The sequence below is a fragment of the Mirounga leonina genome, unplaced genomic scaffold (assembly GCF_011800145.1).
Source record: "Mirounga leonina isolate KUSES-001 unplaced genomic scaffold, KU_Mleo_1.0 Mir_173, whole genome shotgun sequence".
Classification (NCBI taxonomy): domain Eukaryota; kingdom Metazoa; phylum Chordata; class Mammalia; order Carnivora; family Phocidae; genus Mirounga; species Mirounga leonina.
In genome coordinates, this window is record NW_023270447.1 from 65581732 (window position 1) to 65608704 (window position 26973).

Below are 26973 nucleotides of genomic sequence, written 5' to 3' on the forward strand. Positions count from 1 at the left end.
CCCCGGCCTCCGGCCCCGCCCCCGCGGCTCGGGCGCGTCCGCCGGCCGGGCCCGAAAGGGGGCAGGGCCGCGCGGGGCCGCGGCGGCGCCGGCGTCTGCGGGGCCGGAGCGCACCTCCTGGCGGGCGTCAGGGAGGCGCGGGCCGAGCCAGGTGCGCGCGGACTCACCGGGGTGCGCACGGCGCTGCGAGGACCCGTACAGCCACGCGCGTTCAGACCTAGGAGCGCCTGCCAGGTACGCCCCGACTGACCCCCGTACAGTCCCGGTCGCGCTGAGTGAATCAGGCACACAGAGGTCGGTCCACGCACCGTTAGAGGTAGGTCCTTAGTTGCAGAGACAGGCACCTTTCCGACGGAGCCAGGAACACTCAACAGGTGCACCGTGCCTGGAACAGGTACACAGAGGTGAGGTGGGGCCGTGGGGAGGACACTCAGCAGGATAGAAAAGTCCAGTCGGGAAGTACGCAGTGAGCGAGGCGAAAAACCAGGCAGAGAGGCACGTTTACACCAGTCACCACGAGTGTTGGCACTGCATTCTCTTGCTCAGCTCACAGATGCACCCACCCCCGCGTGAGGATGCTTTTAGGTCCCAGGTCAGCCATGGGCTCTCACTGGAGCACAGCACTTGGCACTGTTTACCCCCGGGTTTAGGTGCTAGGCCCATTTTAACCCCAGAGAAACTCAGAAAAGGCTCAATTGCCCCATCTGGAAAGGACTGGAACGGGGACCAGGAGCTTCCATTCCAGGGCACCAGAAGTCACCTTTGCCGCTTTTGAAACCATTAGTGACCTAGGGCAGAGGGGAGACTTTTTGGTGACAGGATGGGGCCTGACATCTGCCCTCAAGTGTGTGTGTGTGTGTGTGTTTAAAAGGGGAACACAAAACCCACAAGCTAGAGGACAAAGCCTCAGCAGTGTCACCAGCTCACGTTGAAGATGGGGGAAACTGAGGCTCGGGGAGCCAAAGCCCTCAGAACTGAGAGCTGACTGTGTACCAATACTGCACTTACATTTTCTCTGCCTTATCATAGGCATGCATCCTATAAGGTGGGTATCAGTGTAGTAGCCAAAAAGTCTCACTGCTATACAGGTACAGCTTCATGGATAATAGTAATAACAAAATATCCATGTGTCCACTAGCTAATTTATTTATTTATTTATTTATTTATTTATTTTTATTTTTTATTTTTTTTAAAGATTTTTATTTATTTATTTATTTGACAGAGAGAGAGACAGCGAGAGAGGGAACACAAGCAGGGGGAGTGGGAGAGGGAGAAGCAGGCTCCCCGCAGAGCAGGGAGCCCGACGTGGGACTCGATCCCAGGACCCTGGGATCATGACCTGAGCTGAAGGCAGTCGCTTAACCAACTGAGCCACCCAGGCGCCCTCCACTAGCTAATTTAAAAACTAGACCCATACCAGTACCTTTGAGACCCTCCACATGCCTTCCCTGTAGCCTCCTCCCCCATCCTGAAAGACCACTTGCCTGAATTTTGTTTTAATTGTGCGGATCATTTCCTTGATTTTCTCTTAGTTTTACCACCTTGGTATACATCCCTAAATAATATATCGTTTAGTTTCATTTTGCTTTTTTTGTGTGCAAGTGGAATCATTCTATAGTTATGTGACTCCTTTTTTTCACACAGCATTTTTTTTTTTTAAGATTTTATTTTTAGGGCGCCTGGGTGGCTCAGTTGTTTGGGCGACTGCCTTCGGCTCAGGTCATGATCCTGGAGTCCCTAGATCGAGTCCCGCATCGGGCTCCCTGCTCAGCGGGGAGTCTGCTTCTCCCTCTGACCCTCCCCCCTCTCATGTGCTCTCTCTCATTTTCTCTCTCTCTCAAATAAATAAATAAAATCTTTAAAAAAAAAAAGATTTTATTTTTAAATAATCTCTACACCCAACATGGGGCTCAAACCCACCACCCCGAGATCAAGAGTCTCACATTCCACCGACTGCGCCAGCCAGGCGCCCCCAACACAGCATTGTTTTTTTTTTTTTTTAAAGATTTTATTTATTTATTTGAGAGAGAGAGAGAATGAGAGACAGAGAGCATGACAGGGAGGAGGGCAGAGGGAGAAGCAGACCCCCTGCTGAGCAGGGAGCCCGATGCGGGACTCGATCCCGGGACTCCAGGATCATGACCTGAGCCGAAGGCAGTCGCTTAACCAACTGAGCCACCCAGGTGCCCCACAGCATTGTTTTTTAAAATACATTTCTATTGCCGGTGTACCTATAACTTATTTTACGATTGAATAATATTCCATTTTAGGAATATACCACTAGTTATTTATACATTCTGTTATCGGGTGTTATTTCTGGGATTTGTTATTTATTTACTTATGTAGCTATAACCAGGAGCACGCTTTGGAAATTCTCGTACATATCTTAATGCGCTTGTAGAGTTGAAGCAACAAAAACTTCAGAAAGGTGAAGTCACTTGCCCAGGGGCGCAGAGCTAGTGGAGCTGGGATTCACAGAGCTCTCTCTGAGGTATCCATCTCCAATACCTGCCACAGAAGAGGCCACAGAAGACCCAGGGAGGAGGGAGCGTGCATTTCTAGCCAGGCCTTGAAGCTGTTCCTCTGGACTTGCCTGCCCCTGTCTACCCAAGTCCCTGCTTCGTTGCCTCTCAACTTTAAAGACCCCAAAATGTTCCCTCCTATGCCCACCCGGCATAGCAACCCCAGGGGCGGGCCAAGGAGAGAGGGAGAACAAGGCCCCTTTCCATGGGGGGCCCAGGGCTGGTCTTAGTTACTCTGGCTGAGCGCTGTGGATGCTGTACCCCTGGTCTTCAGCACAACCCTTTCATAGTGAGGAAAAGCTCAGCAACATTAGGCATTTATTCATATTCATTGTAGGAACTACCTTTCAAAAAAAAAAAAGAATTTATTTGACAGAGAGAGACACAGCGAGGGAGGGAACACAAGCAGGGGGAGTGGGAGAGGGAGAAGCAGGCTTCCCGCTGAGCAGGGAGCCCGATGCGGGGCTCGATGCGGGGCTCGATGCGGGGCTCGATGCGGGGCTCGATGCGGGGCTCGATCCCAGGACCCCAGGATCACGACCTGAGCCGAAGGCAGATGCTTAACGACTGAGCCACCCAGGCGCCCCAGGAACTACCTTTAAGGTAGGACAAATATGAAGAAAGAAGCCCAGGTTAATCATTGTATGATGATAAGTCCGCCACAGCGATAATGCCTTGCGTTTACGGACTGCTCACTAGGCTGCCGGCACCGGGCCAGCGCTTTGCATCTGCTTCTTGCTCGGCTGGGAGTGCCCTCCCCTCCTTCCCTCGGACTGCTGCCTGGCCAATTCCATTCATCTTTTTGATGATGTCACCTCCTCTGGGAGGCCCGCCCAGACTCTTCAAATGCGACTTTGCTTCCTCCCCAGTGCTCCCATGGCACACGGCCTGTGTCCCTACGTGCTGGATTGTGATTGCCTGCCTGGGACCTCCTCTGGGAGGTCCAGCTCTGTGCCAGTTGGAGCCCGCAGGACCGGGTGATGAGTCACGCAGCTCTGTCCCCTCCCCAAGTGAGCCGAAGTCTCACTCTCTTCCGGCTCATGAAGGCGGCTCTTTCCTGAGAAGCTGACTCTTCTGCAGAATCCAGGGCTGCTCAGGGGAACCCCTGCTTCACTTACAGCTGGATTTTGCAAGCCTTGGCCCTAATTCCCAGGAGCACTCTGGGTGTAATGGTGCCCAGCCCATGCTTATCTGTCTTGGAGGGTGGGCTTGCCAGCTTCCTTCCTGGAGCTTGCCTGCTTTCTTGCCACCTGCCTGCACCTCCTGTGAGGTCTGCAGAGGTCTGCAGAGGTCCAGGACTGGTCACCCCCTTGGCAGGGGATGGGGGACCTGGAGAGAGAAAGGTTCCGGGAATTACCTTGGCCTTTGATGGCTCCACTGGGCCACTCAGACTGGGGAGGACACAGAAGCTAGGTCACCTCTATAGGAAGGGTGGGCAGGCTGCCCCCAAGCCTTAGCAGAGTGGCCACAGAGGTTAAATTCATCAAGGACTTCTAGAAGTGGAGAAAAGATCAGGTCCCTCCCATGTTTTGATATTCCTAGTATATATTTTTTAAGTTATTTAAAATTTTTTTTTTAATTTAAGTAATCTCTACATGGGGCTTGAACTCACAACCCTGAGATCAAGAGTCAGATGCTCCTCTGACTGAGCCAGCCAGATACCCCATCTCCTAGTATCTTTTAAAAAGACATCACAGTAGAGCTACAAAAAAATTGAGGTAGGTTTTAAACAGTCATTGAACAAAATAACTTTTTTCGTCATGTATTCAAATGCAGTGGACTACTGACAAGATAATAATTGGAGGATTGGTTTTAAAAATATATTATTTCCTTGGAGTAATGACTGATTGTACCACTGGGGCAAGGAAAAGGTGAGCCCAGAGCATCTGGTGGCACCAGAGTTGGAAAGTGCTCAAAACACAAAAGGATGGGTGTGTCAAAGGGACCCAGGAGCTAAATCACTCCAGTGGCCAAGCGGCAACAATTAGAGCAATAAAAGAAATAACAGAGTATTTGGGATGCCTGGGTGGCTCAGTCTTTTGGCCATCTGCCTTCGGCTCAGGTCATGATCCCGGGGTCCTGGGATCGAGCCCCGCATCAGGCTCCCTGCTCAGCGGGAAGCCTGCTTCTCCCTCTCCCTCTGTTGCGGCTCTTTGTCTCTCTCTCTGTTAAATAAATAAATAAAATCTTAAAAAAAAAAAAAAAAAGGAAAGAACAGAGTATTAGATTATAACCCAAAGTATAAAATATATATCCATGAGTCCACACTGGTAGAAATAAATTATTGCATAGTAGCTAACCAGGAAAGAAGAAATAAATCTCCTTTACTGAAGAATTCCAAATAATCTTCGTAGATTCTCCCTTCCAGGAAATGGAGCTTCATTATCCCCTTCCCTTCCCTTGACCTCGAACTAGACTTCTGATTTGCTTCTAAATAATAGAGCAGTAACCTTGCGGTGGAGAATCCTGGCTGACACCACCTTGACCAAGTGCTCAAGGTTAATATCACCAGGAGTGAGCGGAGTGGATATTGTGCACTCCCAATATATGTGATTTTCTTCCCCCAAGCCCATGATCCCGGAGAACGCCTCAGATGAACGCCAACTGAAGGACATTTTACAAAACACCTGACTGGGATTCCTCAAAACAGAAAGGGTTCTAAAAAGCATGGAGGGGCGCTTGGCTGGCTCAGTCAGTTAAGCATTCGACTCTTGATTTTGGCTCAGGTCATGATCTCAGGGTCGTGAGATCGAGCCCTGCGTCGGGCTCTGCACTCAATGTGAAGTCTGCTCGGGATGCTCTTCCTCTCCCTCTGCCCCCACCCCCAAATAAAGAAATAAATATTCAAAAAAAATTAAAAGCATGGAAAGACAGAAACAGTCACAGCCCAGAGGACGCTGGGAAATGTGCCAAGTGGATGCAATGTGGTTCCCTGGGTTGGTTCCGGGATCAGAGCGAGCGTTGATGGAAAAGCTGGTTAAGTCCACAGAAGATCTGGACTTTAGTAAAAGAGATGTGCCAACATTGTGTTGTTTGAGCTTTCACAAATGTGCCACTGTGATGTGAGATGACAGATGACAACAATATGGAAACAAACGGGGTGAGGGGTATGTGGGAACTCTGTACAATCTTTGCAACTCTTCTGTAAATCTAACATTAATTCTAAAAGTAAAAAGTTGATGTAAAAAAAAATCAGGCATATATATATATAGAACTTCATGGGCCTTAGAGGCGGTATGTTTTGGCAAGGGGGCTGATGTCTTTGTTCGTTTCCATGGGTGTGTATGTACGCTGTGGCCGAGTGTATTTCCATTTGGAGATCGTGTCCCAAGTCTACACTTGGGGCCTTTCGGTCTATGGGGCCCTGGCCGGATGATCCTCCTGCCTCCCTTCCTCCCTAGATCATCCCCCGCCCCACTCAGCTACCTCTGCTCCCTCTCTTCTGAACCTTGAATTCTCACATTCTGCACGGTTAGAGCTGGAAAGCCCCAGAGAGACTCTACTAGCCTAGAATCTTTGATTTATAGATGGGGAGACGGACAGGGAAAGGGACTTGCCCCTGGCCACACAGCAAGTTAATTTGGACACAGCTGAGAATGGGACTGGCCGGGCTTTCTCCATCCCTGGCCTCTCGGGCCCCATTTGCTTCAGACCTGAGGTTCAGACCCACGCAAGTGCTCGGAAGTCCTGGTGACTCACTTAGGGACTAGATCAGGGCAATGCCTAACCCGAAGGAATGGTCGCATCTCAAGTGTCTGTTAAAGGGGGTGGGTGCAGCAGCAGTTTGCCCTTTGGCCCCACTGTGCACTCCCTTACCCGGTGAACCCCACCTGGTTTTGGAGATCCGGGAAGACCTGGAGGCTGAAGGGAGGCAGAAGGGTGAGTCCGCCCACTCTTGCCCCAGAGCTACTGCACTCAAGGGGCCAGAGAGAAATCTGTAAAGCCTTAAGGGTATGCACAGGGGTCGGGTCCCCAGTTTTGGGTTGAACACTCCCTAATCTACACTGGGGAACACAACTTTGGTGATATCCTTGGAGCTGCCAGAGAGGCCCCTGGGCTTCCCTAGGGCTTGGAGAGTAAGGGCTGGGCCAAGGTGGCCTTGCTGCGGAGTATGCTGGGCTGGACACTCGTGCCTTCTGCCCTGGACCCCCACGGCCCCCTACACTATGTTCCCACACTTAACTGTGATGGTCTGGGACCCCACTGTCTCCCCACCTGACTGTGGCTCCCCAGGACGGGATTTGGCATGCACAGATGTAGGTAAATGCATGGTGAGTCAATGTGTGAGTGAGCCCGAGTAGTTCCAGGTATGTTTTGCTCTGGGCATCTCTGTTGTACCCTCTTTGCCAAGTGCAGCTCAAACATGTCCCCTTGTGTCTGAAAAGGGCAGTCATAGGCCTTGGCGGTCACAGGCCTCTCCAGCTGAGCCACCTGTGAAGGTTCAGATGGGAGTGGAGAGCTGGAAGCTGGACGTGGATGAACTTACATCTAGGCCAGGTCTAACCACAGAGTCAGGTGCTTGCTGCTGGCCATGCCGACGTCAGCTCACGTGGTTAGCATGCCCGCCCCCACACAGGGTTGTCATCTCCACCAGCTCACAAGATCCCAGAGGTCACTAGTGCAGCTCACATGCGGGTCAGAAGTGGTGATGGGCTCTTTGAGGCATCACTGGCCGAAAACATGCGGCAGGAAGCTTGCTGGTGGTCTCCATAGCGCCCTTGCCCGATTCCCCCTCCTAACAGTACTGGGAATTTCCCAGCCGTGTGATCTGGCCAGAAGTGACCCCATTCCAAGGCAGGGCCTAACTGGCTTAAGCAAGTCAGCATATCTCATCCTGCAGGCTCTAGTAATTGGTCAGGAAAAGGCACATGACCCAAATCAGGCCAATCGGGGTTAACGAATCTCAATTCTGGGTCTTTTCTTTGAGCTAACTGGGAAGCAAGCTCTCTGATCTTTGCCAATCACAAATGAGTAAAGCAAGCAGTGCCAGGAGCTCCTGGAAGCCACCTTGTGACACATCATAGGAGGCAGAGCCAAGAGACTGAAAGAACATAGGTCCTTGGGGCTCCTGGGTGGCTCAGTCGTTAAGTGTCTGCCTTCAGCTCAGGTCATGATTCCCGGGTCCTGGGATCGAGCCCCGCATCGGGCTCCCTGCTCTGCAGGAAGCCTTCTTCTCCCTCTCCCACTCCCCCTGCTTGTGTTCCCTCTCTCACTGTCTCTCTCTCTGTCAAGTAAATAAATAAAATCTTAAAAAAAAAAAAAAGAACATAGGGCCTTGGTAACAGCTGCCAGATCAAGCCTTGCCTGAAGCTATTCCTAGCTCTAAGCCTTTTGGCTATGTAAGCACATAACTTGGGTCACTCACAGTCAAAATATCCTTTATATTGGTAACAACAATTACTTAATAATTATTAAGTATGTAATGATTACCTAAATACAGCTTAGCGGATAAAATCTTACAAAATATGTGGGGATGTTTGGAAATAATAAAACAAACTCTTACTGGTGTAAAGGCCAGCAAACTGCTGATCTAATTCAAGATCTGCTGTTTGGCACATGGTAAGGCCTGGGGAAGTCACAAGATTTGTTTGAGGTTTTATAGCTGCTCAGTAGGCCCTCTGGCTCTCAGTCCACTGATTCTTGATGTTTTATGATAATTGGAATGCTTGAATTTGTATGCATTCCCTGTGAAATCATCCCTACCTGGTTTTCTCCCTTCTTGTCTATCTGTTTTTTCCATGAGGCAGAGAAAGAATGGCAGTAATCCTCTTCATTTTGTGAATAGGGAGGCAGAGGCCCAGAGAGGCTTAGAGATTTGCTAAGGTCACACAGAAAGGCGGTGGTAGAGCTGGTCCTGGAGGCCAAATGTCCTGAATGTCACTTAAAGTTCAGCCCCTTCCACCTCGCCCCTTGTGCTGACCACCTCTGCCTCCATGAGGGTAAGACTAAAGATTAGGGGCATGGTGAGGTCCCTTCTTCTGGCCTTTCTTAGCTGCCAAGTGAGTACAGAGGTCTTTGAGTTGTACAGGATAAGGAAGTGATTGTAGGCCCTGGCAGATGGTCTCCCCGCCCCAGCCTTAGGAAAACCAAAGTTATGAGGCTCAGAGAAAACTTAGGCCAGAGCCTCCAAAAGGGACGTCAACCTAGAGAGATAGGAAGCTGTGTTTGTGAGAGTCTGGCCTCACAATCCATGTGGCCCCAGCTCTGACATCTCCCCTCCCCTCCCCTCCCCTCCCCTCCCCTCCCCAAAAGCCTTCCATGGTTCCCCAACATTTTCAGTAGTCATGGGATAGATAGGCACAGCTGCCTGGGTGGTGCACTGCTCAATTTGGATTATGATCTGAATGGCACCCCCTGGAGTTGTGTACTTCACAGCTTGCACAACCATACACTGTGAGCCTAGATTTCATTTCTCAACATGTTTGAACACTCAAACTGGTTTCACAGCCATAAATGACCTTGCAAACACTTTTTGAAGAAAAAAAAATAATTTCATCTTTTTTTGCAAGATAAAGAAGATATTTGGAGAAAATTTATTTTATTTTACATCAGTCTGATCCCAAAGATTGTACTAAGAAATTTCTATCAGTTAAGATTCCTTATTTTTTACAGGTGATTTTTTTTTTTTTTAAGATTTTATTTATTTATTTGACAGAGACAGACACAGCGAGAAAGGGAACACAAACAGGGGGAGTGGGAGAGGGAGAAGCAGGCTTCCCACTGAGCAGGGAGCCCGATGCGGGGCTCGATCCCAGGAGCCTGGGATCATGACCTAAGCTGAAGGCAGACGCTTAATGACTGAGCCACCCAGGCGCCCCTACAGGTGATTTTTGACCCTTTCCTACTTAGTAAATAATGCCCACTGTTTAACAGAATTTAAATTAATTTTATGAGGGAAAGTAAGATTTATAGACGAATGAATTAAACATATTTTGTCAGGCTTGGTTTGAGGATTGAATGTATGCTGAAATTGTCATTATAGATTGAAATTTACATGCTGTGAATTAAAAAAATAGACTTTGCTTTCACTACATGTGAGTTTGGAATTCTTGCATTCTGTGCTTCATTTCTGTGATTTATTTAGTTATTTTAAAAAACAAATTTTGTGCTTTGATTCTAAAAGAAGAGATAAGAGAGGAGATACGATCTCCTCAAATAACCCATTTCAGGGACGAATAGCTGTTATTTCCAAAAGATGAAAAGCTAAAATGGCTATATTTTCTTTTTAGTGTGGGTTTTTGAAGTACTAGAGCCATTTTGACGTTCCACATAAGATTTTTTTTTCTGAACAGATGATACAATGTAAAAGGTTCAAAACGTACACGTGTGTTTATAGTACAACCAAAGCCTCTTCTCCTTGGTCCTTAAAGTGGTTCTGTTCTCCAAGAGCAACTGAAGTTAGCAGTTTCTTATATATCTTTCTAGACAGAATCTGTGCATCTACAAGGGACTATTTGCATATATACTATCTAATCTGCTAAGTTTCTCGTTATTTCTATTCAAACAAGGCCCTCACTACAACGAACTGCACCTTGCTTTGCTCACTTCATAATAAACCTTTGTGATAATTCCTATCACTGCATGTTATGCTGCCTCATCACTGAAAAATATTAACTATTACATTGTAAGGGTGTATCATAATTTGTTTAGGCTGTTTTTGGCTGGTAGACATTTGGGCGTTTCTAGTCTTTAGCTATTGCAAACAATACTGCAATGTAGACCCTGGTCTACTCAGCACTTGGCAACTGTGCAAATACATAGCAGGATAAATTCGTCTTGTCGGGTCAAAGGGTATCTTAGTTTGCCAGGGCTGCCATAACCAAGTCCTACACACTGGGTGGTTAAACAACAGAAACCTATTATTTCACACTTCCGGAGGCTGGGAAGTCCAAGATCAAGGTGCGGGCAGGGTTGGTTCATTCCAGGAGATGTGAAGGTAAATCTGCCTTCTGGCAGCTTGCTGGCGATTTTTTGCATTTCTTGGCTTGTAGGTGCATCACCCTATCTCCACCTTGATGTTCGCATGGCATTCTCCCTGTGTGTGTCTGTGTCCAAATTTCCTCTTTTTTTTTTTTTAAATTTTATTTATTTACTTTAGAGACAGAGCACAAGAGGGGGGAGCGGGAGAGGGAGAAGCAGACTCCCCGCTGAGCAGGGAGCCCAATGCGGGACTCGATCCCGGGACTCCAGGATCATGACCCGAGCCGAAGGCAGCCGCCCAACCAACTGAGCCACCCAGGCGCCCCCCAAATTTCCTCTTTTAATAAGGACATCAGTCCTATTGGATTAGGGGCCCACCCCACTTCAATATAACCCCATTTTAACCGATAACATCTGGAATGACCCTCTTTCTAAATAAAGTTATATTCTGAGATACTGGGGGTTAGGACTTAAACATACGAATTTTGGCGGGGGGGTGGGCGGCACAGTTCAACCTATAACAAAAGGTATATGAGCGTTTACCTCTAGAACATTTAGTGCTAAATTGCTCTTCATAGAAATCGTACCTTACCTTCCTACCAGCAGTGATGAAAATGACCTAGATTACATTTCTTTGGCAACACAGTGGGTCATCAGACATTTTGATTTCTGCCAGTCTAGTAGATGAAAAATGTCATCTCACTGTAGCCCCACTTATAGTTTTAGTATAAGTGAGGACAAAGGCTCTTGTTTCTTACATTCAAGACCAATTTGCATTTTAAAAAAAGATTTATTTATTTCAGAGAGAGAGAGAGAGAGAGAGAGCGTGCACACACTTGAGTGGGGGGGGGCAGAGGGAGAGGGAGCAAGAGAATCTCAAGCAGACTCCATGCTGAGTGCAGAGCCTGACTCGATCCCACAACCCTGAGATCATGACCTGAGCCGAAATCAAGAATGACATGAGTCGAAATCAAGAATCGGATGCTTAACCAACTGTGCCACCCAGGTGCCCCCAATTTGCATTTTTTTTGGTGCCCAGTTGTTTACATCCTTTGCCTGTTTTTCTACTGGATTAGTGGTCTTTTATCCCTTACTGACTTGTTGGAGCTCTCTAAAGATAAGGGAAATTAACTCTTTGTATTTCACATATTTTCTTTTCCTATGAATTGATTGTTATTTGACTTTGTATATGAGTTTCTTTTTTCTTTACCCAGGGGAAAGAACTTTCAATTTAATGTACACGGACAGATTATTTTCTTTTATGGTTTGGGGGATTTCTGTGATACTTAGGAAGCTTTCTCCACTCTAAGATTATGACACAAATTCTCCCATTTTTTTCCTGACACATTTATGGTTCCATTTTTTTTAAAGATTTTACTTATTTATTTGAGAGAGAGAGAGAGCATGAGTGGGGGGAGGAGCAGAGGGAGAGAGACAAGCAGACTCCCTGCTGAGCAGGGAGCCTGACTCGGGGCTCCATCCCAGGATCCAGAGATCATGACCTGAGCCGAAGTCAGGTGCTTAACTGACTGAGCCACCCAGGCACCCCTATTGTTTCATTTTTTTATGTATATAGTTCTAAAAAATCTATTGGAACATAATTTTGGCATAGGTGTAAGGTAAGGACCCAATCCAGCCCTCCTGGTGGACACTTGGTGGTCCCAACAGCATTTATCAAATAATGTGTGAAAGCCATGATCAGATTTAAGCAGTGTGTCGATATGTGGAATTTGCAGAAATATTTTTCTTTTTTTTTTTTTTTAAAGATTTTATTTATTTATTTGACAGAAAGATACACAGAGAGAGAGGGAACACAAGCAGGGGGAGTGGGAGAGGGAGAAGCAGGCTTCCCGCTGAGCAGGGAGCCCGATGCGGGGCTCGATCCCAGGACCCTGAGATCATGACCTGAGCCAAAGGCAGACGCTAAATGACTGAGCCACCCAGGGGCCCCTGCAGAAATATTTTCACTAAAAAGTTGTCCTGACCGGGGCACCTGGCTGGCTCAGTAGAGTGTGCGACTCTTGATCTTGGCGTTGTGGGTTCGAGCCCTATCTTGGGTGTAGAGATTACTTAAAGATAAAATCTTAAAAAAAAGTCCTGATTGTATTTCAGCATCCTTTTTTTTCTTTTAAAAAAAAAAAAAGAATGTTTGGGGGCGCCTGGGTGGTTCAATCGGTTAGGCAGCCGGCTCTTGATTTCAGCTCAGGTCATGATCTCAGGGTCATGAGATTGAGCCAAGCTCTGTGTTGAGCTCCACACTCAGTGGGGTGTCTGCTCAAGCATTCTCTCTCTCCCTCTGCCCCTCCTCCTGCTCTCTCTCTGAAATAAATACACTTTAAAAAAAAAAAAAAGAATTTTTGTTTTTAACCAATGATCCATTATGGGCATAGACTATGAATTTGTTATTGTAATAAAAATAATTCAAAAACAGTTTCATAGGCAAAACTGGCAGTATTCAGCCACACTAAAAGGACTGAGTAAACGTGAATGCCCACTTGGTAAGCACTCAAAAGTTTCTCAAACAGTTCCCTTTTAAAAATTAATAAATATTTATTAATTGATTACAATATAGAAATAGCAGAAGCTAGTAGTGCTGAATCGCCTGAGAGAACCCCTCAGAATCCTTGGGGTTCACTGGAGGGAGCTAAGAGTTTGGATCCTGACCTCACCACCTCTTCGCCCTGTCTCCTCCATGAACTTGCTTGACTTCTCTGTGCCACATTTTCCTCCATCTAGAAAATGGGGACAGGAATAGGGATGGGTTTTGTGGGGCCTGAAGCTTCTGCAATTTGGGGGAGCCCTCTTAAAACTTACAAATGGAAAGCTAAGCACCTCCCCCACAGGATCTGGGAAGGGCCTTTGGCCAGTAGTAAACTTTATTGCCTTCATCCCAGACCAATCTCTGAAAATAGTGGCTTCTTCACAGGGCCTGTGGGAGTTCCGAGTGAGGTGACATGTCTACATCATCTGCACCCCGGGAGGGGGCGAGCTGGGTCTGACTCCCAGACTGCACACTCAGGCGTGTAAGAAGCACGGCTTCCTTTATGCACCAAAACTGACCTGAAGTTCTGACGCCAAGCCTGCGGCTCCTCAGAGCTGGCCAATGCCTTCGTTTCGGTTGTCCTTGAAGTTTTTAATCTGCTTTGCTCTGAGGAAGAATCAGGCATGGGGTGAGGGAAAGGGTCCATTTTCCTGTGATCGTTATTTGTCTCTGATCATCTGTTCATACACATGCGCACGCATGCACACGCACACAGCATGGTGGAGGCATCTGGTGTTCTTTCCGAAGTCCCTGTAAATCTGCTCTCCACAGCTTCTGATCCAAGCATGGGACTTGGGGTCTTTGAGGGGTGCCCAAGGAATACTGTTGCAGCTTGCAAGAAGATGTCTCCTAGTGGGCCCAATTCTAGGCCATACTGAAGATACTGGCCAGTGGCTAAAACTGTGTGGCTAGAAGCAAGGATTGGGTGCCAGACAGAACTGGGTTCGAATCCAGCAAGTCCCTGTTTTCCTCATCTGCAGAATGAGGAGGAGGAGAATTCCTCCGTCAGAGAATTGATGTGAGGAATTAAATGTCACGACGTTAACATAAGTGTCTGACTCACAGTGCACGAGCTCTGATAACAGAGCTCATACTTCACTCTTCTCCATTATTGATGGGGAAACAGAGGTCCCAGAGACACTGGCTGGCTGGGTCAAGATCACCATGCAACACCTCTATCAGTAGCTGGAGTAAAGGAACCAAAGGCATGCTTATTAATTTTGCAGAAGACCTAAGACTAGGCGCAGTGGCTGGTATTTTAAATGATCAAACCAGGGTTCAAAAGCATCTAAAGCAGACGACATGATTGACTAACTCCCCTGAAGTAAAATGGAATAGGGATGGATGTAAAGTGAAAAGATTTTTCATGAAAAAGTTTTGGCTAAAGGTTCAATATAATCCCACGTTAAATGGCTGCCCAAACTAATGTGATCTTAGGCTGCATCTGTAGAGATATAGAGTTGAGGATAAGGGAGGTGATGGCTGGAGGGTTGGGTTCAATTCTGGTTGCCCTGCTTTTTTTTTTTTTTTAAGATTTTATTTGTTTATTTGAGAGAGAGAGTGAAATAGAGAGAGCATGAGAAGGGGGAGGGTCAGAGGGAGAAGCAGACTCCCCACTGAGCAGGGAGCCCGATGCAGGACTCGAACTCAGGACCTCAGGATCATGACCTGAGCCGAAGGCAGTCGCCTAACCAACTGAGCCACCCAGGCGCCCTGGTTGCCCCGCTTTTGAAGGGGCAGGGAGAGGCTAGATTCCAGTCCGTGGAGGGCAAAGGACGGTGAAGAACTGGGGATACTGACCTTGGAGAGGAGAAGACCCAGGGGCGGAGGCGGGAGCGAAGTATCACCCCGCCTGGCTCCAGAGCAGAACTGGAAACCCACTCTGTGTCTGTCAGGAGCAGGTGGAAGTCAGGTGAGGAAAGGATCCTGCTTTGAGCCCTCAGATAGTCTCAACAAAAACACTGGGCCCTACTGATAAAAAAGCCTACTTGGCTCTATAACCACATCTTATAGTCAACAAATAAGTAATCCATATTTCTCCTATTCTAAGGTATACTTAAAAGTGAATATTACTGAAACTGGGACTGTCTTACAATTGATATGTATATTTAATGCATCCTTCTTTTCTGAAAAGTTGTTACTTAAGCATTTTTGAATGAGCAAAGTATACAATTGGGAAAGTTTTTTTTGACAATCTGTATTTCATGTGACCCTTGTCCCATTGGAATGCATGTCTTGAATTAAAAGAAATCTACCTAAATAAATAACACATTTAAAAAAAAATCCAACATTCTCTTCTTAGTAAAGCCATAGTCAATCTATTGAATCCATCAGCGGGTGACATTCACCTAGTTGCCGGCGTCTTGGCATCTGAAGTGGGATGGAGACAGGCTATTAAATCGGTTTTAAAACATTCAGAGCAGCAGGTTCTTGGCTGGGAGGAAAAAAAAAATCCACTTCTCAAGAGATGTTATTCCTTCAAAGGAGAACCTACTTCTTCGTAAAGGGAATTTGGAGAGAGCTTTTTGTTCTGCCGGGACAACATCTGGATTTAAATATGTCCATCCTCAAAAGGAGATTTCTCATAATGGACCGAACTCCAACCACTCAGAGCACAAGGACCGGCGAGCTTTCAAAAGGAGACCCCTGCGGTGCCGTCTGAGGGCCCTTGTGTCCCTGGCGCGCTGGCGGTCCGAGCAGGGCTGGGCAGAAGGGCCGCAGACTCCGCTGCTGGAACTGAAGGATTCTCCCCCTCCTCCCTCCCCCTGGACCCGGGGCCTGAATTCATTTCAGAACACATATGGTTTCAAGAGGCTCTTTTTTATGCTACAGCCGCCGAGGAGAGCTTAGCATGAAAGACCATTTAGAGCCGGGAAGAAGGATGCTAGGCCAAGGCCACGGGTTTGTCAAGGGTGCTGCATGGAGCCCGGCCACCTGCGGACCGTGCCGGCGGGCACCGAGCCAGGTCCGGATCCCCTGGCAGGCCGGGCCCTTCCCGCGCGACCTTGGGGAAGTTGTGTAACCTCTGGGCCCCGCGACGCCCTTTCCTGGAGCCCGGAGCTGGAACGAAGCCCCTCCAAGGCCTGACATCAGAGATGACGCGTCCTCGCAGGCGATGACTAGGCAGAACGCAATGCCACTCCCTTTCTCATGTCCCGGAGGGCGCGGGGGTGTGTCGCCCCCCCCCCCAGGTGTCCTGGCTCCTCCAGCAGCTGTCCCGCTGCCCCGCCCCCAGCTCTCCCAGGGCCCGCCTGACCCTCGCTGGCTGTCAGCGACACGGCCCAGTCCTCCGCGGGCACGGGCGTGGGCTGGCCTGAGGCGCCCCCTCCTGGTGACCGCACAGTGGCTGGGCACCCGGGACGCCGGGCCTCCTCTCTGAACTAGAGGAAGTCCCTTCTGGTGTCCAAACTGGATCTCCCCTGCGGCCCTTAGAAACCCGATGGGGCAGCGGAGGGTATCTTCTCTCCCCTCTGCCTTAGAAAATCAGGTCACATGGAGTCCAAGTAGTTATTTTTCTGGGCTGGCTGGACTACCTAGAGGCCCAAATGGAAGGGACTTCGGGGGGTGAGCCCTTTGCAGGATTTCTGTGCTAAAAGGGCCATCTGGGGAGTCAGGGTGCCCTGCATGAGTGGGGTTCTCACCTGGGTGTGGGAAGAGCAGAGCGGCCCCCAAGGGAAGGATGTAGGTTAGGGCTTTTGAGGGAAAAATAAGGATGGTTAGGGAGCCTCTGCCTGAAGGAGGGTTTTGGTACAGCCCTCAATTCACTGACTGAATGGGTTTCTTCCCCCTACAGCCTGGTGGGACAGATTATCAGCGCTTCTGCAGTGGTATTGGCAAAGGACCTTCGATGAGCCACTTGTCTTTAGAACAGAGGACGCAGGAAGGCTTCGAGCTGAACACCAGGCAGGACTTCTCAATTATGAGGGATGTCAGACCTCAGAGAGGAAGGCCGAACTGGGACCTTCCCATCCAGGAGAGCCCCAAGGCAAGTGGGGTCTGGACAAAGATGGGGAGGTGGCCCTGAAGCTCCGTGTCTATCCCGAGGGGCCTGTCACTAGGGTGTAGTCCTTGGGGTCCCAGGATTGAAAGGCCTTTTGTGAGGCGCTTGGCAGCTGTGGCCTTTGGGATGGGATGAACTGGGCAGGTGAGGATGGGCAGGGTAAGAAGCCAGGTCCAGAGTCATTGCCGCCCTCATCCTGCAAACTCATCTTCCAACGCCACCCCTCAGCTCACCTCCTCTCTGGACAGCTCTTGATTCCCCATGAGAGGTCACACCGTCCTGCTCCATGCTCCCACCCCTCCCCTTCTGGAATGGTAGCTCCATGTCTGCCCTCCGTGCTGGGATGTAAGCCCTAGCCTGGCTCATCATTGGTGCTCAGGGAATGGGTGGGGACTTCAGTTGATTTGGGAAGGTGTCCCAGGTCTTCCCTGGCTTTAGAAAGGGTTTGGGTGGGCAGAGAAGGAGGCAAGCCCCAAGGCTGGACTGATGAGGGACCTGGGCAGTCCCTCCTCCTTCTGCTTCCCTGATCCCTCAGGCTCCGACCTTCCATGGAGGGGGGGCGGGGGCTGCCCTTCCCTCCATTCAGACAGCCCCTCACTCTGGGCTGGCCCACGTATGGACCCCTCCTCATCCAACTCACCTCTGATTTCCCCCTGAGCCCATCAACCCAGCATGGCTATCCTACTTAACCCCACCCAGTTCTGATACCTGCTCCAGGCTGCCCTGTATGTGGGTGTCCCCTCAGCCCATTCGTACTCCAACCCCCCCAGGCCAGGCTGCCGCTTTGTGACAGATGCTCTCCTCACCCTGTTGGGACTCTGACACCTGTGCTGAGCTGCTGCCCACATGGACCCCTTCTCGCCCGGCTCTGGCATTCTGCTCTGGTCCTTTCTGCACCCCCTTCCCAAGCTGGTGTCCCCCTTGCTCTGCTGCACCTAAGGGTTTAGGACAGATGGGTCAGGAAGGAAGGAAGGGAGGAATCGAGGGAGGGGGGAGGGAAGAGGAACAGAGCAGTGTTTTTGAAAAGAATATTCTAACAGTGGAAACTTTTGTGTAAGCAATATCTTGGATTATATAAAATAGAGATGCTCTGGTTGAAGACAGAGAGGGAGGAGGGAGGGGGGAGGGGGAGAAAGAGGGAGCTTGCAACTACGCCTGGAACCCCACCCGCTTGGTTCCACTCAGAACTGTCACTAAGTCCTAGGGTTCCTTGGTGTACACTTGGGGAACCCTGGAAAAGAAATCTGCCCAGAAGAAATGGATGCCGCTCCGCAGCCACTTAGGTGGAATCCTCTCGAAGCTTTTCAGAGAAGCAGCGCTTGAGGCCGCTGGCTCATTGTCCACCCTGGGGTAGCTCTTGCAGGGTGGAGCAGAGGGGAGGCGGCGGGGGGGGGGGGGGGGGTGAAGGGGTGGCACCTGCCGGGAGGAGGTGTCTCTGAGGGGCTCTGGGCAGGTGTGGAGGGCCTGTGGGAGGCGGGTCAGGGTCTGCTGGACACAGGCTGTGAGTTGCAGGGCTTGCCTGTGCTGAGGTGTGGGGCAGACCACCCCTTCCCCATTGGAGCCCTTCTGTGACTCTCTGTGTCCCTGTCTCTGCTTACTTCTGGGAACAGAGCCTAGGGATTCTGCTCTCCTGGCTGGAGCTGATGGCCCTCGGGTCGTGAGCAACACTTCACAGTTGACAAACCTTTCACCTCTATGTGCTGATGGGGTTTCATCTTTGCAGCCATTGGTGAGAGAGTCCGTTTACTAATCCAGTGCCCCCACCCACTGAGGAAAGAAGAGGAAGTTAGGGTCAGAGGTTGCGTAAATGGCCCTCTGGCATGCAGAGAAGAGGCCAGGAGGCCCAACAGCTCCAATCCCAGCACGTTCCCTGAACCCTGGGTCTTTCCCTGGGCTTCTCCCCCACCGTGTGAGCCAAATGTGAGGTTAGGGCTTAAGGTGAGGACTCAGTAGTCAGGCAGAAGACAGGTCAAGTGTCAGGACCCTTTCCCAGCACCCCAGGGCAAGCTCTGAGGCCCCTCACTCGGGTGGGGGATGTGAAATAGGATGACCATATAATGAGTCATCCAGATTAGGACACTTCTGAGAATGAAAGGGAGCGTCATTACTAATTACCCTGTGGCAACAGCTGAGAAATGGGAGGTAAGATCACCCTATTATGGAACCCCCTGCCCCACTCCTTCTCCACCTCCACAGCCTCAGACCCCTAGACCAGATGCAGAAGAGCAGCTATTCACTGGACGCTCTGCAGAGCTTGCTTTATTGGCCCTTCATGACAATGCGTGGCTGATCCAGTTTTTATTTCCTTTTTATTGACGGAGAGACTGAGGCCCAAAAGATTCTTGCTCAAGAACACACAGCTGGTAATTGGAGCTGGGATTTGAACCCAGGGAGACTGGCTTTCCTCAGAAGGATTATAATAAAATTTTAATGAGTTAGTTTGGGCCACAAGAATTGGACCGTGGAATGGGGGCTCCCAGAGCCTCTACTCAGACCCTCCCCCCATCTCTCTTAGCTGTCGTTAGCTCAGGGACATCACTGAAAGGACTTTGAGTGGTGAGGGGATGTGTAGACGAGGGAGGCAGGCAGGTGCACTCAACAGAGGGAAACGTGTTAGGAGTGTGAAGTAGAAGGGTAGCAGCAGGATGAGAATAATAAAAGGTAACATTTATTAAGCACTTACTGTATCCCGGGTTCCGTTTGAAGTGTTTTCAAGGTATTAACCTACTTCATCCTCGCAACACCCTATAAACTAAGTACCATTATTATTTCCATTTTACAGATGAGAAAACTAAGGTCACTGCTCTTTATTACACAGCTAGCAAGTGGTAGAGTCAAGGTCACACAGTGGGCGTACCCATCATGCAGTTTGTCCTTAAGGAAGAGGATGCCGCTGGCCCCCGGGGTTGGGTGGGGGACTGAGTCCCTCTAGCCTGCTTCCTCTAGGACATCAGACCACAGATTTTCAGGGAGGAGAGAGTCCCGCGCTTCAGCCTTCTGGGAGGGCTGGCCGAGGCTGTGCACCGAGGCCCCCTTGGGCTCCTGTCTCCCCGCAGGCGTGCAGTCGGCCGAGGTGGGGCCACGATCCCTGCCGCCTTCTGCGGCGGCTCATTTTCCTTCATTGTCTTTAAATGCTTCTCGCTGTTTTTAAATCTAATTTTTCAGCTTCTTTTTTATCTTCACTCAAGTTGCTTTAATGAAACGAAAATGTGTCTGTTTCCCTCTGCTGGAGCTGCCCGGGGAATTTCAATATAAAACAAACAAGTTGGCTTTTAAAATTAAAATTTTATGGGTGGCATTTCCTCATTTAATGGGAGGCACAAAAGGCTGGAGTAAAACCAATTAACACGGGGTTGGGACTCGGTGTTCGGCAAAATTAAACATCAGCAGCGCGGTGTGCAGGGGCGCTGTTGGTGCGGGGCTGGGGGAGGTGTGCAGTTGGGCAGCGGAGGGCAGGGACCTGGCACCAGCACCCAGCGCCCCGCGCCCGCTCGGCACAGTCACAAGGCAGGTGGTTGTGGGGGCGAGCAAACAGGGGATGGCCGCTTCAGATTCCTGGGGCCCTGGGCACCAGAGTTTGGAGAGGCAGCCGAAAATAGCTAAGGCCTCTGCAAGGGCCGGAATTCACTGGATAGTTCTCTTCAGGGACGGTCTGAGTCCTATCCATGACGGTGGGGGCCCGGGGCTTGATCATGGCCGTGCCCCAGGTCCCAGATGGCGCCAGGAGTGTGGTAGGTGTCCCTTAGATGCTCGATGACTGAGCAATGACTTCATGTGAGCAAACAACAGTAACACGGAACTCGGCAGTGAATCACTCACGGTGCTTCTCAGCCAGGGCAGGATTTTGCTGGGGTTGTTTTGGTAGAAAAGGTGCAAAAAGCCACACAAGATCAGAGGAGGGAGGGGCAGTGCTGGTGGGGCCCCCACAGGAGCGCGGCTCTGTGGACCCTGCAAGGGCAGAGCGCAGGCAGCCCGGGCGGCAGGGGGGAGGGGGGCGGCGCAGGAGGAAGATGTGGAGGTGGGAGGAGGAGGGGCTGAATCTGGCCTGGAGGATGTGTGTGTGTGTGTGCAAGAGGTGAATCTGGAAAGGTCCCTGGGGACCAAATTGTGACGCATGGGAGGAGGGGCTTTTTTCCACTGTATCTCCTGGGCAGTGGGGATCCTCGGAAATTCCAAAGCAGATTGATATGATCAGAGGTGGTTTCTGGAAAACTGATTCTGGAGGCTGGTGGGAGGGAAAGGAGGAGTCAGCTAGGTATGGTGGCTTTCGTCCAGGCTGAGCAGCTGAGGACCTCAGGCTGGAGGTTCAGCTGACCTATGACTGCTGGGGGAGGGGAGAGAAGGTTCGGGCATTGGGAGGGGGCCCTCCTCTGAGCTGGGAAGCCCTGGAGGAGAAGGAGGAGGGAAGGTGAGGAATTCTGTATGGCAACAACAGGAATTCTGTATGGCAACCAACCCCCAGGTATAGACCTGATTGTGTTGCGGACACAGGAAGCGGATTTCACACCAACAGTCACAACCAGATCCCGTAAACACCCAGTACATACTGGGTGCTGTAGCCCCAGGCAGCCCCCCCGGAACGCAGGCCTCGCAGCTTCAGAGAAAGGGCCTGGACTACCCCTTCTGATCCCTTCACCTCCCTCCTCCCCCCTCCACTGACTCTTTCTGAACCCCACTGGGGCAGCTTTCTCCGCACCTTTTCTGCCCTCTGACCCCTGATTCTATGGAGAGGGCCACTCTGGTTATGGGAATCCCCCAAGTAGCAATAAGACGGGGGAGGCCAAGTGCCCCACCTATTCTGAGTCAGGAAATCGAGCTGAAAGCCACCAGTATCCTTAATCCTCCCCAACCAGGCTTTTGGACCCATAACCCCCCCCCCCCCCCCCACCACCAGAATCCTGCAGGCCCCTGACAGATGTCCAGCAGGTGTGTGAACTGTGGGTGCCAGGTTCTGGCTCTTTGGGGAAGGTGTCTTTGAGGGAATCCGAGGTCAGAGGAACAAGTTTCCTGATGCAGGGCTGTGCTCGGGTCCAGGCCTATTGAAGGGTCTGTCCAAGGTCTATCTGAGGATCCAGGGGAGGGTCTCTTTGAGACCAATTTGAGAACTGGTCTGAGGTTTATTTGTAAGTCTCTTTGAGGCCTGTTTAAAGGCCCAAAGATGGTCTGGGTTGGCCTGAGGGCCAGTAGCATAAAACCAGTAAAAATGGCCTGAGGCCAAGGCTGACACTGACCCTTCTCCCTCCATACAACACAGAGAGAAATTCTGGCCAAGCTGGAAGCAGGTTCTTATGGTCGGGGGGCTGGGAGAGTGGCCGGTGTCTTTCCTTTGGTGATGGATAAAGTTTACCCCAAACCACAAAGCAGTTGGCCAGAGCCCCCATTCCATCCCAACAACAGTTGGCTCACCTTGAAAAATCTGGCAAAGACAACATTTTTGAGGACCACACTCACCTGCCCCCCTTTCTGGGGAGAAAAACATGATGTGCCTTATCTGAAATGGGCTTTTACGTATGAATCGGAGTTCACCTGGTGAACAAGGTAGGGACAGTGTTGACTGACACCGGTGAACAGAGAGAAATGTCCAACTATTCTCTGTGGGCTGAGAGAACTACCTACGAATACATCAATTTTCTTGGAGTCTGGAACTTGCAAGAGCCAGACATACTAATGCCACACAAAATAACATATGAGAAAAAGCCTTGGAAAGTGTGCAGAGCTACACAAAATGAGGCATCTCTCAGTCATCTCTCCTGTTTGTTGTGGGAACCAAATGAGTCAAGATGTGTGAAGATGTATTGTAAACTGGAAAAGTATTTATAAAAATGTTAATTAATATATTTGGAGAGTAGGTAGATCAAGTGTGAGGATGTGGAAATGGAGTAGACAATTAAAATAGCTGCTAATTTCTCTCTTGAATTCACATTTTAGGAAATGTTTATAAACTGAGAATTCTAATTACTTTTCCCTCCTCACACCTTTTCTCAGATGGATACACTGTAAGTAGGATCTATTAAAAATATTGTCAGTTTCCTGGCATACCAGCGGGGGACTCTTTATAGAGCAAATTACAGAGCACCCATTGCAAACTGGCTTAACCAGTAAAGGAAGGTAGAGTTTATGGGACTCGAAAGTCCAAAGGTAGCATGGGCCTCGATAGGTCCAATCCAAAGTGCGTTACACCTGATGCTCAGGTCAGCTTCTCTATGTTGGGTGCCAATGGCTTCTAGGTTTCTACCTTCAAATTCTGGGAGAGAGAGGGGCTGCCCTTTGGCCAACTATCCAACCTACAGAATTCCTGAGCTTTGCTTCTGATCGGACCAACTTGGGTCATGTGGATGGGGAACACCGGGACCTGTTTCGTGTGAGTCTGGATCAAGTGCCCATTCCTAAACTAATCACTGCGGTACTGAGGAAGGTGGAACGCATGCCCACCATACCTGGGCACTCAGGTGGACCGCTGGGCTTCGGGTGTGCAGATCTACAGTTGTGTTTGGTTTCTGCCCTAGTTGCTGATTCATTATCTAAACATTCTCTTCCCTGTAGCTCTTCCCTTGAATTCGTGATACCAGCGCAGGCCTCGTCACATCTCCCCACACAGTTTACTACGATCTTTTCTGGGTTTTTTAGCTGCTAACTTCGTCCCTAGCCTCTTTGCTCGCCAATAAATTTTGCTCAATAGCTATACACAAAATAGCTCAACACATTTAATCATAGCAAAGCACACGAATTACAGCCAATGTGATAAGACAGAAAACATGATTACAAAATTCAGCTGTGGGAAAATGATCATCATTTGCCAAAGACACAATTTTATCACTGGAAAACCTAATAAAATTAACTCAAAACAATTAATTATGGCTAATAAAAGGATTTAGTAAGACATCAGACACAAAATCATAAAAATAAGAAAAAACGCTTCTTTCTATAATAATAATCAGTTCTAAAATATTGTAACAGGTTATCTGTAGGAGAAGGTCTTTATTTTTATTTTTTTAAATTTTTTTATTAACATATAGTGTATTATTTGTTTCAGGGATACATTCATCAGTCTTACACAATTCACAGCACTCACCATAGCACATACCCTCCCCAATGTCCATCACCCATCCACCTCATCCCTCCCACCCCCCTCCACTCCAGCAACCCTCAGTTTATTTCCTGAGATTAAGAGTCTCTTTTGGTTTGTCTCCCTCTCTGGTTTCATCTTGTTTCATTTTTCCCTCCCTTCCCCTATGATCCTCTGTCTTGTTTCTCAAATTCCTCATACCAGTGAGATCATATGATAATTGTCTAGAAGGTCTTTATTATTTTTTTTAAAGATGATGAGGAAGCTCATTTGGGGATAGCTGGTTTCTGGAGGTGTAGACACACGTGACCTTGAATTAGATGGCTCCCCCCACACTTTTTAAGAAAATTAACAGGATGGAGTCCTTTACATAGTAAGGCAAATACCACCTGTTTTTCTAGCAAGAAGCCTTGAAGAAGAAATCTAAGTGTAGGAAGGCAAACTGAGATGGTGAATATTCAGTTTTGTAATGACCACATTTCAAACAGGACTATGGATGTGACCTGGTTTTATTACCTGGGCTAGGAGCCGAGGAGAACAGGGATTTTCAGATGAGTGAGAGGGAGAGAGAGGGAAAGGGAAGGAGAGAGGGAGGGAGGCAGGGGAGGGGAGTCAGAAGAAGGAGCACTGAGGCAGGGGAGGTGACAAGTAGCCCCAGGACTGTGTCTGGGACACATTAGCACCTGTCCAGTTTCCCCAGATGCCAAAGTATAACCCTCAAAATGTTAAAAACATAATTCTCATGCAATACCTAGTGAGCACAGTCAAAATATTGTTCAACTCAATGAGAGAATCTTTCAACAAAGCTGTTTCAAAGGAGAAAATGGAAACTCATTTGAAAAACAATGATGCAAGAAGATTACTAAATTAGAAACGAAACTGGTTAATATCCTATAAGGCAATCTCCCCCCCCCCCCCCCACCAAGCTTTGGTGTTATTTATGGGATGGAAATCATCTGCAAACTTATCAGTTTTCCACAAGTGAACATCTAACTCCACAGAGCGTGGGCCCTAATCAATAGTAATTAGAGTATCAGACAAAGCTGAGTGCTGCGGAACCAGCTGACTCTAGATGGTCTTGTTGACCAATTCAGCAGATGTGGAGAGGACTCATAGCCATCACTTCGCTCTATTTCCAAAGTTTTTTTTTTTGTTGTTGTTTTGTTTTTAAAGATTTATCTATTTGACAGAGAGAGGCACAGCGAGAGAGGGAACACAAGCAGGGGGAGTAGGAAAGAGAGGAGCAGGCTTCCCACCAAGCAGGGAGCCTGATGCGGGGCTCGATCCCAGGACCCTGAGATCATGACCGGAGCTGAAGGCAGTCGCTTAACCGACTGAGCCACCCAGGCGCCCCTATTTCCAAAGTTTTGACTAGGACTAGGGGAAAGGAACTTCACAGAGGAACATATTTTGTGCAGTTTGACTCTTGGGAGCTCAGAGTCCTTATAGATAGACCCCAAAAAGAAATATGAGCCAAACTGGGGTCCCAACAAGATGAAGTAGGACATACAGAAGTAGGGTCACTTGGTGCCAGTGGCTTGGAGGGTGCACACTGGGGGGAAAGATGTCCCGTACCCACCTCCGTGCCATGCTTTGGAGCATCTCTCCTCGGACTCAGAGTCACCTCTACCTTGTTATTTTCTGTTTTATTTTTCTGCTTTAAAAAATTATTTTTTTTATTGTGGTAAAATATGCATATTCATAATATAAACATTACCATTTTAATACAGTTCATTATTAAGTACATTCACACTGCTGTGCAGCCATCATCACCGTCCATGTCCAGAAATTTTTCATCTTCCCGAACTGAAACTCTGTCCCCATGAAACACTAACTCCCCATTCCCCCCTCCTCCTACTTCCTGGCACCCACCATTCTACTGTCTCTGAATTTGACTATGTTAGGTACTTTATATAAGTGGAATCATACAGTGTTGGCCCTTTTGTGACTAGCTTATTTTTTATTTTTTTAAAAGATTTTATTTGTTTATTTGAAAGAGAGAGAGAGCACGAGGAGGTGGAGGGGCAGAGGGAGAGGGAGAAGCAAACTTCCCACTGAGCAGGGAGCCTGATGCGGGGCTCGATCCCAGGACCCCGAGATCATGACCTGAGCTGAAGCCAGAGGCTTAACCGACTGAGCCACCCAGGCGCCCCAATGACTAGCTTATTTCAATTAGCTTCATGTTTCAAGGTTCACCCATGTTGTAGATGTATCAGGCTGTCATTCCTTTTGAAGGCTGAATAATATTCATTGTATGTACAGACCATATTTTGCTTATTCTTTCATTCATTGACATACACTTGGGCTACTTCTACCTTTTGGATGTTGTGCATAATGCTGCTGTGAACACTGGTGCACAAACATCTGCTTAGTCCCACATCGGGCTCCCTGAACGGCGGGGAGCCTGCTTCTCCCTCTCCTACTGCTCCCCCTGCTTGTGCTCTCTCGCTCTCTCGCTCTGTCAAATAAATAAATAAAATCCAAACAAAACAAAACAAAAACGTCTGTTTAAATCCCTGCTTTCGATTCTCTGGGGTACGTACCTAGAGGTGGAACAGCTGGATCACATGATTATTCTATGTTTGAGTTTTCGAGGAACCACCCTAAGGTTTCCTGTAGCAGCCGCTCCATTTTGCATTCCCACGACCAGTGCCTGAGAGTTCCAATTCCGGCACGTTTTGGCCCACACTTGTTAGTTGGTTGTACTTTTTAACTAATAGCCATCCTAATGGATGTGAAATTTTAGTTTTAAAATAATTGCTCTGGGCCACTTTATGAGAAGAAAGCCCAGTTGAGAACCTCTCCCTGTCTCTGGATTGGCCAGGAAGCCCTATGCGGAGGAAATGACGTCATCCTACCGCCGGGACCACGCCCACTGCTGTTGCTCCTTCTCGGCACACGGTGTCGCTGTTGAAGACTGGTC

General features: G+C 48.9%; 1 protein-coding gene across 11 annotated transcripts in view; it reads left to right on the forward strand.

The window, feature by feature from the left end:
* The first annotated feature begins 56 nt into the window (after positions 1 to 56).
* LOC118019677 overlaps positions 57 to 26973 on the forward strand; it is a 166873-nt gene continuing 139956 nt past the window's right edge. For 8 of the 11 annotated variants that reach the window (XM_035019075.1, XM_035019069.1, XM_035019073.1 and 5 more), the window contains exons 1-2: positions 12785 to 13612; positions 16778 to 16969. In XM_035019075.1, coding sequence (XP_034874966.1) covers positions 13546 to 13612; positions 16778 to 16969 — 259 coding nt within the window. In that variant the 5' untranslated portion in view covers positions 12785 to 13545. Of the gene's footprint in view, positions 235 to 257; positions 317 to 12784; positions 13613 to 16777; positions 18368 to 26973 lie in introns of those variants that run through there. The other 3 variants (XM_035019067.1, XM_035019068.1, XR_004681718.1) reach the window with 3 other exon arrangements.